This window comes from Anolis carolinensis, chromosome 2 (genome assembly GCF_035594765.1).
Source record: "Anolis carolinensis isolate JA03-04 chromosome 2, rAnoCar3.1.pri, whole genome shotgun sequence".
Taxonomy (NCBI): Eukaryota; Metazoa; Chordata; class Lepidosauria; order Squamata; family Dactyloidae; genus Anolis; species Anolis carolinensis.
The window spans coordinates 108345865-108360341 of record NC_085842.1 but is presented as its reverse complement, the minus strand read 5'-3'; the positions used below and the strand labels follow the sequence as shown (position 1 = coordinate 108360341).

The 14477-nt window shown below is 40.5% G+C and overlaps 1 protein-coding gene across 2 annotated transcripts in view; it reads left to right on the top strand.

Annotated features, from left to right (window-relative positions):
• Positions 1 to 1664: 1664 nt before the first annotated feature.
• The window catches only part of acsl6 (acyl-CoA synthetase long chain family member 6), a 108346-nt gene continuing 95533 nt past the window's right edge, over positions 1665 to 14477 (top strand). For both annotated transcript variants that reach the window (XM_008104739.3, XM_008104740.3), the window contains exon 1: positions 1665 to 1805. In XM_008104739.3, coding sequence (XP_008102946.1) covers positions 1733 to 1805 — 73 coding nt within the window. In that variant the 5' untranslated portion in view covers positions 1665 to 1732. The remainder of the gene's footprint in view (positions 1806 to 14477) is intronic.

Below are 14477 nucleotides of genomic sequence, written 5' to 3'. Positions count from 1 at the left end.
ACTTTGACACCACTAACTGCCATAGTTCCATCCTTTTGGGATCCTGGAACTTGTTATTTGTTTGTGGCACCAGAGCTCTCTGACAGAGGGTGCAACCACACTGTATAATTGATTCAGTTTGATACCCATTTAACTGCCATGGCTGAAGGTTATCATAGGGGTTGTGGCTTCACAAGACATTTTACTTTCTGTGCCCAAGAGAGCTATGGCATCTTCAACACCCAGGGGCCATTAGCACTGAGCCATGGCAAACTCCACTCGGTATATGGTCTCTACACCAGTGGTTCCCAACCTTTTTTTGACCAGGGAACAGTTTGACCAAGGACCACTTTGATCAGGGACCACTCTCCAACATTAGTACCAAAAGGGTTACCAATCAGTTTTTGGTCAACTTTAGATTCGGTTTGGTTATTTGGAGTACTGGTTCAGAAAATTGCATTGGATAGACCACATCAGCTCTAGGTTCTGATACAGAACATATGCCATCCAGTAGTTGCTATGTGCTCGCCCACAGAAAACCATATTTAATATTTAATAATCTAGACCATATTTAATAATCTAGAGCTGATGTGATCTATCCACTGCAATTTTCTGAATCGGCACCCCAAATAACCCCAGGAACAGGCCTAAAAACAAAGACACCAAGAAATATATATTTTTAGTTGGGCTGTGTTATTACCCATAGTAGTAATGGAGGCCGCAGACTGGTGGTTCACGGACCACAGGTTGGGAACCACTGCTCTACATTGTGCATACACCCTTACAAGATGCAAATCCTCATCACACTTGAGCATTTATCCACTTTAAATCTGGTTTCTGTCTCCTGCAGAATTCTGGGGTTTATAGTTTGGTGAGGGGCCAGGAACTGTCTAGCCGAGCTGTTTAAAGGCTCCTCCCTAAAGTGGATTTAAAGTGGATCCAAACTCCAGTGTGATGAATAGTTTACAAAGCCACCCATGTCAGAATCCTGCAGCATGGAGCCATGGCAGTTAATGTGATGGCAAGCTGCATCCATAGGAGACTAAATATACAAAACTACATATCCCAGAATCCCACAGCATAGCAGTCAATCTGACGTCAAACTGCGTTGACTCTAGTGTAGATGCACCCATAGGAGACTAAATATCTCACAAAAGCGACTCATCCCAGGATCCCATCGCATGGCGCCAGTCCCGCCAAGTTGTATTCCTTGTACATTATAGATGCAGCCACAAAAATACACACCCAAAATATCATGTCGTGGTGCCCAACTACATTCCTTCCAGTGCGGATGCACCCGAGGGGGGCTAAACATCTCAGAGAACTAAACATCCCAGGAGTGAAGGTGGTGCTCAAAGGCTACGGCTCTGCAGTGCGGGTGCCTCCTCCTGAAGCCTCTCTGTCTCTCTCTCTCTGGCTGGGCTGCGTGCGCGCCTGAGATAGCGGTGAGCGCGGGCCTTTCCTGCCAGCCCGGTGCGGAGGCCAAGGGAGGAGGAGGAGGAGGAAGAGGCAGAAGGCTAAAAATAGCCTCCTTTGCTACCGCTAAGGCTGCTGCGGGTGCTGCCGGTGCATCTCCGGCTCGGAGGAGGGCGAGGGAGCCCGTGTGCCCCGCTCCCTCCCTCCCTCCTTCCGTCCTCCCTTCCCTCCACTGCAGTGAGTCTTGCGGCAGGCGCCCCCCCCCCCGAGCCGCCCCCTCCCTCCCGTCCTCCCTCCCTCTCTCCCTCCCTCCCTCCCTCCTTCCTCCAGGCGGCCCATGCTGCAGCCGGCCCCGGCAGGCATGCTCACCTTGTTCCTGGTGTCTGGTGGCTCCATCTGGCTCCTCCTGGGTAAGTCGCCCACCGCCTCTTCTCCTTTCCCGCACTCTGGTCTGGGTTTTCGGTGCTTGAAATACTATCATCATTGTTCTGATTCCCTATCCGCTTTTGTTTCCCCAACGACCTCAAAAGACAGGCAAGCAAGCCGGCCCTCTCCTCCTCCCTTCCCCCGCCTTGCCATTTCGCCTCCGCGCCATCCCACCTTCTGCCTCCCTTTCCTTTCCTTTCCTTGACCCTTTGAGGAAGGATAAGACTCGAAAAGCAGGGCGCGCCAAGGCGAAAGGGAAGGCTTGGCAGGGTTTGGAAGGAGGCCGGCATCTTGCTGGGCCCACCGCTTTGGAGGGATGGAGAGCAGCACTGCAGTGCCAGCCTTGCAAGGTGCCGGCTTTTTCAAACAAGGCTCCTGAGAGGTCCCCATTTCTCCCCCTCCCGGCTTATTCAACTGCCTTCTCGAGGCTTTGTTCCTGATGGATAAGAGGAATATATGTGCATGTGTGAGAGTGTACTGTACAGTTGGATGTTTCCCTTTGTATGGCGACTGCATGCAGCAGTGATGGTCAATGATTTAGAGATGATGGGATCAGACCGAGAGAGGATTACCGGGACCCTGGAATAGCTGCTATCCTCTTGACAGATTCAGGTTTAAATGGTGTAATCTGCTGCAACGTTTTGAAATAGAACACTTTGAAGGCGGAGGAAGGAAAGAAGGAAGGAGGGAAGAAAGGAAGGACGGGGAGACACGTAGGGATCTGCAGCAGCGCCTGCCCTTCCCCAGGCAGCAGGGCTGGGTCGGCTTTTGGGGGGCTCTGCCTGAGAAAATGGGCAACACCTTTGCAGGACAGTTGGGTTGCTTCTCAAAGAGAGAGTTCAGCTCAGATGAAGTAGATTCATTTCTTTGTGTTAGGCACACATGCTGAAGGTTAATACTAGGCCCCTCTTTCCCCTTGAGGTCCATAGGAGGGAACTCTGTAAAGTTAAGAGGACCACTCACGACAAGCAAGTGCTGAAGGGGTACCAATGATGTTCTTTCTATATGCTGTCGAAGGCTTTCATGGCCAGAATCACTGGGTTGCTGTGAATTTTTCAAGCTGTATGGCCATATTCCAAGAGCATTCTCTCCTGACGTTTTGCCTACATCTATGGCAGGCATTCTCAGAGGTTGTGAGTTTGTTAGAAACTAAGCAAGTGAGGTTTATATATCTGTGTAAGGTCCAGGGCAGGACAGTAAATAAAGAACAACGCTCTGAAAACAGGGGAATTCCAGACATAAAAAACAGGGCCAGTTAACATCTCCCAACAAAGGATTCCCCCAGGCAGGAATCAGCCAAGCTTTGAAACTGCAAGGCTTTTCAGTGCTAATCAAGGTGATTAATTGCAACATTCACACTTGCCTCCAACAGACAAGAGTTCTTTCTCCCTCCCTGGACCTTCCACAGATATTTAAACCTCACTTGCTTAGTTTCCAACAAACCTCACAACCTCTGAGGATGCCTGCCATAGATGTGGGCAAAACATCAGGAAAGAATGCTCACAGCCAGGAAAACTCACAGCAACCCAATGTTCTTTCTTTCACCATCATGGGAGATGACAATTTCACTGGCCACCCAATGGCCTTCAACATAAAAAAAACATGAAAAGCCTGAAGAGAGGGAATTGTTTTTGTTTTGTTTTTTTGAGCTATGCTTTGTTTTTAAATTAAGAAAGGGTGTTTTCACACTACACAGTGATCATGCCATGGTTCTAGTTTGGCTATTATGGCAACACCTTGCAGAATGCTGGAATTTGCAGTTTTGGAAGTAGCCTTGGCAGTTGTGTGCCAAAGAGCTCCTCTAGTGCTTTCATCAAACTACAAGCCCCAGGATTCCATAGGATGTTGCCATAGCAGTTTAAGCAAAATCATGGTGCTTGAACTATGTAGTGTGAAAGGACCCAAAAAGAAATCTAGGTCTTTGTGGATTCCTCTGAGAGCCTCGTCCTAGAGATCTTACTCATTTATTTTGAGATTGTAGGGCAAGTTATCTCCACTCCTTTAAGGAGTGGAGCACTTTGCATACTCTCAGAGGTGCATCTCTTTTCGTTTGCCAACTCTCGATAATGGATTCTCTTGAGCTCATGGTGGTAGAACTCAATTTTATACCGATAAATTACTGAGGTGGAGAAGGCAGGAATCTAATTTGCCCTTTCGACCACTGCAAGTCCAGCTAAGACAGGCTGTCTCCCACCAAGGCCATATGAGCAGAGTTGTGTCCCTTGCCCAACCTATATGGCTCACACCAGGTGGCCAAAGAATCAAAACCATGACTAGAGCTAGATTTGGGAGTAAAGCAGGATATGGGGAATATTATTACTGAGAGCAAGAAGAATATTTCAGAAGAACATTATAAATGGGATGGGTTTTGTACAGTATTGCTGAAGAAATTAACATTTTGTTGTCATCCTATTTCTCCTCACTGACATTTATCCTTCTAACAAGAGCTGCGATAATGCCGTTCTTGGGAACCTGACCCCTGCCTCATGATTATGTGATGAAGCAATGACACTGTGAGGAGGAAGGTTACAGTTTCCCTATCAGATAATTACTGCAAAGGATGGGGTGAATGAGCGGTTCACGGATTGGATGCATATAGAAGTGTCTCATTCATACGCTGATGTCAGTACCCCGGTGTATTCTGGCTCTGACCATCCAATTGTCCTAAGTAAATGTTGCTCAGTCATACACATTCACTTTCAGAACAGCCTAAGCAGGCCTCTTTTGTCCTGCAGGCAAAAAAATCAATAATTGATCATCTGTAGTTAAGCATAGAGCAGCTCTTGGCTGACTCACCCCCTTTCCCTCATTTTATTGGTGGCCAATTTATATTGTAACCAAGCCTTTATTTTTATAGGTCTTTTGCTTCTTGGTGGTCAATTATTTTCTAATACATTTTGAGTTGCTGACTTAAGATGTGTCTTGATTTTTTAAAAAAGAGTTTGCAAGCAGCCCTGAGAATTTGTTTCTAAAGGGAAAGACAGGTCAAAAAGATTCATAGTAAACAATGAAATCCATCACTACAAGAGCAGAAAATGTTGAGATCATCGCTGTGGACTAAAAGAAAAGTTGAAAGCCATGCTCCTCTTGCCAATACTATACTGCTTAGCATAGGATAATTTTTGTCTCTTCAGATCTTTCAGGCCTCAGTTCCCATCTAGCCTATTCTTCATGGCCAGCTGTAAGGGATGGTGGGCTTTGAAGTCCAAAACATCTGGGAGCAAACTATTTCTGTTATGAATTACTATATATATATACATTTGTCCCCACAAAATGAACAGATCTAATTGGAATCAAGCACATATATACCATAATGCATAGAACTACAGTAGAGTCTCACTTATCCAACATAAATGGGCCGGCAGAACGTTGGATAAGCGAAAATGTTGGATAATAAGGAGGGATTAAGGAAAAGCCTATTAAACATCAAATTACTGTACATTATGATTTTACAAATAAAGCACCAAAACATAATGTTTAATAACAAATCGACAGAAAAAAGCAGTTAAATACACGGTAACGTTATGTAGTACTTACTCTATTTACAACTTTAGCACCAAAACATTGACTACAAAAACATTGACTACTAAAAGGCAGACTGCGTTAGATAATACAGAATGTTGGATAAGTGAAGGTATTTTTGTAAACCTTGTATTGGCCAACTTACATAAAAATGTGTACCACCATAAAATACCATCAGATATCAAATCTATTAAATAACTATGGATGAGGTAGGATAATAACTCATTGAGAGTTAAAACTGTTGTCATGTGTTCTCCTTGCATCTATGATGTTTTAGTTGAATATGTATTTTATGTATTTGTATATATGTATTTGTGTTTTTTAAACCTTGTATGCCCATGGGAGAAAAGCAGGATAAAAATGAATTAATAATAATAATAATAATTGCACCAAACAAAATACAATGTTAATAATGGCCAAATATCACTTGGAAATGCACTCTAAAGTTGACATGCCACCTTTGGCAAAAATGTCTCCTTCATGCCTTCATAATTTGCTTCTCTTATATTTATATTGACTTGCAAAAAGGTTTGCCACAGTCAGCCCCAAGCAGCTTTGTGCTTATTGATATTTTAATTTCTAGAACTCCGATTTATCTCAGTGAATCTTATATTCACTGAGATAAATCCTTTCCATCATTCCAGTGTGCCTGAAAATGTTCCCTAATCCCTTGCAGCCTGTGATCTCAGTAAGTAGGTCCCCATCGAACCTTTTTATGGTAAGGTAAGATCCTTCCCCTAGTTTAAAACCATAGACCATACTTATGATATGGAGCTCCATGTTGAATTTCCCCTGCCTTCTTCATTATTTCTGTTACTTTTCATCACAATTTCATGGTGCTATATGTAGTCAGTGGTTTGGAATGGGGTAAAAAATCCCAAATCTAATGAAAGCAGCTTGTAGAATAATCAGAGGTGAAAAATGTATGGAGCTACAGATATTTTTGGGCAGCAATTCTCATTCACTTTAGCTAGCACAGCCAAATTATGGGCACTGAAGTCCACTAGAAGTTTTGAATGAACATAGCATAATGTTTCTTGGCAGGGTTAGTCAATTCTTGTAACAGATGTGATGAAGCTGGTTATAATTCCTCAAGAGAGAAGGAAAAGCACTCTAGGGGTGATGATGCATCTGTTCCAGCCCCTGGAAGAAATTGTTTGGTCAACTTAGTTCCTTAACTGAGATTAAGCCCTAGAAATTAGCTAGAGTATGAATAGTTTGGTCAGATTTTTGTGATACATGAAGCCATATTGGGATTGGGGAAATCCTGCAGTACTACTTTGTGTATGCCTCTATATATTCTTTCCTCCATTTATACTGCTACTAATACATTGGAAGATTTTGTTCCCAAACTGAAGGATGCCTTTAAAAAAGATTCAATTTTTCTTCCCCTTTGGAGATGCCATACTAGAAAGAAAACAATACACTTGTAGCATTTGTGTCACACATTTGTTAGAATGATAGACTAATTAAAAACACTGACAAAGTCACATATATTGAACAAAGGTTAAATATGTGTAGCTATGTCAATGTTTTTAATTTAATTAGGTTGTAGCCCTGTAACTACTTACCTGAGAGTAAGAGCCTGATTTCCTAAATTTAATGGTATTTGTTTCTTAGTAGGCATATTGTTAAAACACACCTGCCATATATGGATGTGGATTGGTTTTGTGTAAGCGGTTTTCTTACATCTTTCAGTTGAGTTTTTCAAAGCAGTATGCTGTATTGCCCCCCATATTTATTTATAATTCTACCTTTATATTAACATTGAACATGTATGGATAGTACTGATCCATTTAGTTTTCATGGCAATATTGGGGTGGTTTGCCATTATCTTCCCCAGGGATCATATTTAGTCTGACCTCTCTGCCATGACCTTCCTGTTTTGGGTGTCCCTTCACGGTTTCTCTCATGGCATCATTGAGGCACTCAAGCGCCAGCACCGTGGCAAGATAACAATCCTTTACAGGATCATGCCCAGCAATTGATATAATGGTTTGTCAGCCAAAGCTAGAAAAGGTCATTGCAGGTCATGGTGGTATTTGAGATTCTAGGAACAATGTCAGGTCAAGAGCCATCCCTGAGCTTCAAGGTGACCCTTTAAGGCAGTGGTTCTCAACCTGTGGGTCCCCAGATGTTTTGGCCTTCAGCTCCCAGAAATCCTAAAAGCTGGTAAACTAGCTGGGATTTCTGGGAGTTGTAAGCCAAAATACCTGGGGACCCACAGGTTGAGAACCACTACTTTAAGGATAACACGATTCCATCATATCCAACCTGTCCACAATTCTCCCCACTTCTGTCTTATTCTTATGAGGAATGGGGACATTTGATTGTCAGTTTTATCCGTGGGAAGCATAAGAACATAAGAGCCAAGTTAGAACCAAAGCCGGCCCTAGGTATTTTTCAAGTGTAGGCGAACAGAATTTTGGCGTCCTCCCCAAAAAACAATCACTGAAAAATAAAAGCGTTGGATAAGCGAAAATGTTGGATAATAATGAGGGATTAAGGAAAGGCCTATTAAACATCAGATTAAGATTTTACAAATTAAGCACCAAAACATCATGTTTTACAACAAATCAACAGAAAAAGCAGTCTTGACTGTGCCCCCGTATGTTTTGCGCCCCAAGCAACCGCTTAATTCACCTCATTGTTGGACCGGCTCCGGTTAGAACAGACCCATCTTGGGAGAAATTCAAATGAATGAATGAATGATCTATCTAATCCAGTGGTTCCCAACCTTTGGGCCTCCTGGTGTTTTGGACTTCAACTCCCAGAAATCCCAGCCAGTTTACCGACTTCAACAACACAGCTTACCAGCTGTTAGGAACTGTGGGACCTGAAGTCCAAAACACCTGGAGGCCCAAAGGTTGGAAACCACTGATCTAATTTAACATTCTGTTCACACTGGCTAATCAGTTGTCAACATACTTCCCAGATTATCCAAATAATTTTGTGTCTCTCTCTATGAACCTACCTGGTCAATTTATCAGTGGATTTTAACTTATATTTTTACTGTGTATCTTGTTGTATGACTTTTAATAGTATTTATCTCTTGTTTTAATGATGTTGTAATCTTCCTAAAGCCGCAGAGAAACATTATTGTCATCATAATAATATTGGGATCCTTTGAGGAGGGTTTCTTATTGCCCCCACCACAATCACAGACCTGTCTGTTGAGAACATAGGAAAGGATTTCCTCGGGAGCTGTTCCGAGGCTGTGTAATTCTTCCTTCAATAGCAGCCTAGGTTGGCCCTTCTCTCTTCTCATTTCACTGGTATATATTAACTGGCAACGTAGGAGGATATTTTTTGGGTGGTTTGCTACATTTTTGTGTTCATTAGTATACTTTTTGTGCAAATTTGCAGTTTTTTAAATTAGTAGAGTTTTAATAGGATAGCTTGTTTAATTTTATTATATCTTTTCAGTAATCAGGTTTTGCTGTAAGCTGCCTTGTGTGCCTTTCCAGGAGGAAGATGGGATATAAACACAACACCAAATACTATAATGGTCAATAGTAACGAAAACCACTAAGTGATTCTGAAGAGTCAAAAGGATCATACCAAATGGGATGACATACCGGGGGGGGGGGGGAGAGAGAGGGAGGGGGGGGGATGCTCTTGTTGTGGATTCTGGAAGATGTTTAGCATTCACACTGACCTAAAATCATCCTACAGGATAAGGGGAGTCAAATGCACAGGAGGAAAAAAGGAATGTCAGACAGATACTAGCATCCATCTATTCCACAAGATACTACATGAAAACCAGGAAAGCCAAGGCATTTTAGTGCTCGGCCACTACAATAGTTTTGCAAGAGCACCAAACTACAAATCCTGGGATTCCATAGTATTAAGCCATGGCAATTAAAGTGATACAAACCTATGTTAATTGCAGTGTAGATGCTCCCAAGTCAAAAGGCCTACTTATTAGTTGTGTTGATTCTTTTGAAATTTTTTGCATTCCAACATGAAATAATGCATATAATCCATTTGCCATCAGAATTGAATAGTGTTGAAAGATATTGTCTTCTGTTATTAAGCCAGATATACTTATTGCTGCATATCTCTTGGCTTGAAATGCTCAATTTATAGGACCAAGTGCGTGTTTGCATAATGTAAGAAGTGACACAAGCGAGGTGAGCAAAGCTCATCTTTAACTTGTGGCTTACTATTAATGAATCCAGATTTTCTGACATGATGGAGAATGTATGTAGTTGTAGAAAAGCCATAAGCTATGAACTATGGAACACAGTATAGTTTTAGTATAACTTTTTCATTGAAGATAAAGTTACAGTACAGCCCCCAGTATCTGTGGGAGATACATTTCTGAGCTTACATTGGAACAGGAGACCACGGATACTAGCAAATCTTGTTAAAATGAACAACTTTCCCCTGAAATTCTAGAGAGTTATCTTGTCTAGGAATTTGCTACACCCTCAAGGGTGATTCGGTGGTAACTGTCAATAGACCTAGAACATTCCTAGGGAGAACATAGTTTGTTAGATACGGCTAGATGAAACCATGGGTACTTGTGCTGCAGGTACATAATCATATTGTATTAATACACAAACACATTTAATGTAGGAAACATATTATTTTCAACCTTTTCTTTTATGAAACATCTACACATTTGCATACCTAGTGTTATACTTGCAAAGGATTATAGTTACCATATTGTAATTACTGCACCTTGCATTTGTATATTTAAATATCAAGTCTGACTCATCCCAGCAATAACAATATATTGAAAACTAAAGCATAAATGCATAGATAAAACATACTGCTTAACCGCATTTAACAGAAGCCAACCGAAATACATTATTCTGTAACATTTGCCATCATTCTACTATAGACCACCAAAAAGGAGTGATGAATGAGTCACAGAGAAACTCTCACAAAATGATTAAACTGAGGCCACTGTACTTTAGACATATGGTGAGACAACATGATGCATTGGAAAAAGATGATAACGCTAGGAGAAATACAATGCAGTAGGAAATGAAGATGACTTTAATAGATGGATGGATCTTATCAAGCAAATCTCAATCCTTAGAACGTCTTAATTTGTGACACCTTATAGATACATGACCTCCGTATGGTTTTGGATTGCAGCTCCAAATAATCCTTTGCTACTGGCTATGCTGTTTAGGGATGACGGGAATTGGTGGTTAAAAACGTTGGGGCACATTGGGGCATGCTTTGCATGCTACTTCTCAAAATTAGAATTGCTTCTCTAAACAAGCCTTTGATAAAGGTTGTCACTGATTACCATTAATGCCGAAAGAGTTCCTTTCTATTAACAGATTAATGTTATTATTATATTTATATCCCACCTTATATCAATCAATCGATCTTTATTGTGGTCTATGACCAACACTATAAAAGAAGAATTAATCAACAAAATTAATGAATATGAATGGCCAAAAGGAGGAATAAAGGACTACACTTTCAAGTGTGGGCAAGCAGAAAGCTTTGACTCAGGCTGGTTAAATTGTCCATACTACAACTCAAAATTAAGCCATGCTACAAGTAATTGATGCCTTTTGAAGGAACGAAACATAAAAAGAATTGGGACATCTTGGCAATGTAATTAAGATAGGCCCAAAACAACTTTTTCTCCTATCATGATAGAAAAGTAATAAAGAAAAATAGTCACTGATTTGACTCCCCATAGAAAGCCACATGTGGTCAAAGAAGGGGATTTTGAAAAATCTTTTTTTCAGGACAGTGGAGGGGTAAGAACTGAGACATTCCAGTCTGAAAGCCCTCTGATGCTTATGAATTGGGATTGCCAAAATACAACTTGCTACTTTGTACATACAAGTTATGTGTGGAATTAGAATAGAATTTGGCCAATATCATGTTGGTATTCAACCTCTAAGAATATATTAAGTGTGGTTTTAACTGTCTTGAAACCCAATGGGATGAGACTTTAGGAGAGGAGACCCTACTATTCGAGCTTGTGGAAGATCTTCAGAATCCACATTGACTTAAAATCATTCTGTAGGATAAGGGGAATAGCTACATTTACAGGAAAAAAGAGTAGCATCAGCCAGGAGTTGAATATGAGAAGCCAGACACCAGTTTCTACGTTCTGGAGGCCTATTTCTACACACAGGATGGCATTTAACACACAGCAAGGTAGTTGAAGGAATGCTCTCAATCTTAAATGAAAACAAGGAATGAGAATGGTTTAAAGCTAAACCTTGATTATCCTTCTGTTTCCACTAGAGGGTACTGCTTTCTGATACATGGATTGCTGCAAGCCCCCTTCTTCATTCAACTTTAGCTGATTTAATGCCAGTTTACAGCTTAGCCCAACTGCACAGATTGCTCATATGAACCTGTGATTAAAAAGAAAATACAAGGGTTCATTTGTAGGAAAACTCTTGTAAGATTATATTTTCTTTGTAGGAGTTTTTAAGATATTACAATAATAGTTATTGCTCTCTGCTATTTGTTATTGTACTCAATTCCTGATGTGGTCTCAGCTTTCCATGAAAGATTGAGATATATCAACAACCACACAAGTAAGAATAGTATCAATAGTGATAATAACATCAGTCAGTCCTTATCCTGGCCAGGATAACATCTTAATTAATTATCTCTTTACTCTCTTTCTTTCTCATTCTTTTTCACTTGCAAACACACAAGACTAGTTTGGACAATGTCTTCTACATTTCTGAATACATCTAGCAAAAACATGTCAACCTGGAAACCATGATTTTGGATTTATTGATGGTAGTCTTTCCACTAATTGTTTTTATTTCCTCATTGGCTAAGAGATGTTATCTCTCTGATCATTGGCCCTTCCCTAGGCATGCTCTGCAGTGTCCTGTTTCCTTATAGCAAGTGCTTGGGAAAATGTACTGTAGTCCACAGGAATGAAGAATGGAAAAGTCAAGCCAGTCCATGGTTATAGTGTCTGTGAGGCTGTCTGAAGACAGTTTTTACAACTTGAAAAAGTAAGGATTGAATTATGACCACATATATGGGAACATATTTTGTAGGGAGCAATGTTTAGGTTGTAGATAGCTCAACCTTGGGTCCCCAGATGTTTTGGCCTTCAACTCCCAGAAATCCTAACAGCTGGTAAACTGGCTAGGATTTCTGGGAGTGGTAGGCCAAAACACCTGGGGACCCACAGGTTGAGAACCACTATCCTAGACCATGTTGCAATTAAGCTACATTAGAAGCAATTCTGGAAGTGATGGCTCCTATAACAGTGGGGTGGCCTATCCATTCCAGGATTTAACGTGCTGAATCTTGTCTTCAAAGGACCATCTACACTAACCATTAAAGTCAGTTTTGAACTGGTATTGAAGAAAGTGGTTTTGCTGTACATATTATTACATAGTAGGGGCGTGCATGACTCCAAACACTTGCTTTGTTTGTATTTACAAAATTCGTGCAACCTCCATTTTGATTCTAAAACGTGAGAGTGAGAGTGAGTGAGGGAGAGAGAGAGAGAGTGGGCACAAGGACGGAGAGGGAAGTGGGCGGAGCTTATTTACAAAAACTCAGAGGTGGGTATTTTGGTGTGAGCTCTGGGAGTCATATATCGTGTCATATGTATGGATTTAATGAAACATGATTTGTGACCCTCTTACGATTTTTTGCACAACCCTATTACATAGGAAATCATAGAAACAGTTTGAGGCTCTGATGGTGATCACATAAACCACTGGTGCACAGTAAAAGATTGCTTTTGTGTGGTTTTGGGGGAGTCATCACAGTTTGAAGCTAGCTTTAAATTTCAGTGTAGATGGGATCCAAAACTAGCTTCAGCACCTTGGATAGCTACTTTGAAGCTATCCAACCCCAAAGTGGATTTTATGTTCCACTGTGAACTGTGAATGACAAGTTATCCTGGGTCATCACTAGTAAGCCATCTTTCAGAGAATAATATTCAGTGTCTTTGCTATTTTTTATATATCTGGGGAACTTAAAGGTTCCCTAGAGAAGTGAGAACAAGGTTTAAATGTCATTTTACATAGACTTTCCTATGCTATGCTATTAGTTATTTTCTTCTTCCTCTTTTAACCTTGGAAATCTAAAGACATTTGCTTTTGCCTCAACCCAGCATTTAAGAAAGTGCTGTCTGTGCAGGGAACTCATGTCAGTATGTTTGTGATCTGCATGCTTGTCCCTGTCTTTCCCCTCACCCCTTCTATCATTACTATAGCTAGGGCTGAATAATGAAAACAGAGATACAGCTTAGGAGACAGATGGTAAAACCAAATTAACTGAATATCCATGGAAAGAGAAGCACTGATTTGAATTTGTGCCAAAGAGAAAGACTTCAATAACACTGCACTGAGAACAGTATTGTTGGATATAGCATTGCTTCACCCTCAAAACATACTGAACTCTCTGTTACAAGCTCCCACTTTGCTTTCCATACATGCAAATTACTTTAAAGGTAATGAGATTTAATTGAATGTAATGTTATTTAAAGCTGAATCATGGAAGCCAAAGTGACTGATTTTGAATACATTCAAATTGTAAATTTATTTGACTTTTTAAAGGCTATGGTGGAATTTTCTCTAATATAAGCTTCCTATTCTTGATTTTCTGATACAGTAGAGTCTCACTTATCCAACACTCGCTTATCCAACGTTCTGGATTATCCAACACATTTTTGTAGTCAATGTTTTCAATATATCTTGATATTTTGGTGCTAAATTTGTAAATACAGTAATTACTACATAGCATTACTGTGTACTGAACTACTTTTTCTGTAAAATTTGTTGTATAACATGATGTTTTGGTGCTTAATTTGTAAAATCATAACCTAATTTAATGTTTAATAGGCTTTTCCTTAATCTCTCCTTATTATCCAACATATTCGCTTATCCAACGTTCTGCCAGCCGTTTACGTTGCATAAGCGAGACTCTACTGTATTTGTATTCACTCACATTGAGTCCATAAACCATTTCCAACTGTAAAGTGATCTTACACCCATCAGTTCCACTATGGGTAGAAAACTATGTGAATCCTTGTATTGATGAAAGAATTGGTACAACAAATTATAGTGATAAAAAATTCTCAAAGCTATGATATATTTTTATGAAATGTTGATTTGATTTTTTTTAAAATGTGGAATCATATTCATTTCTACATGAATCTGTATGGA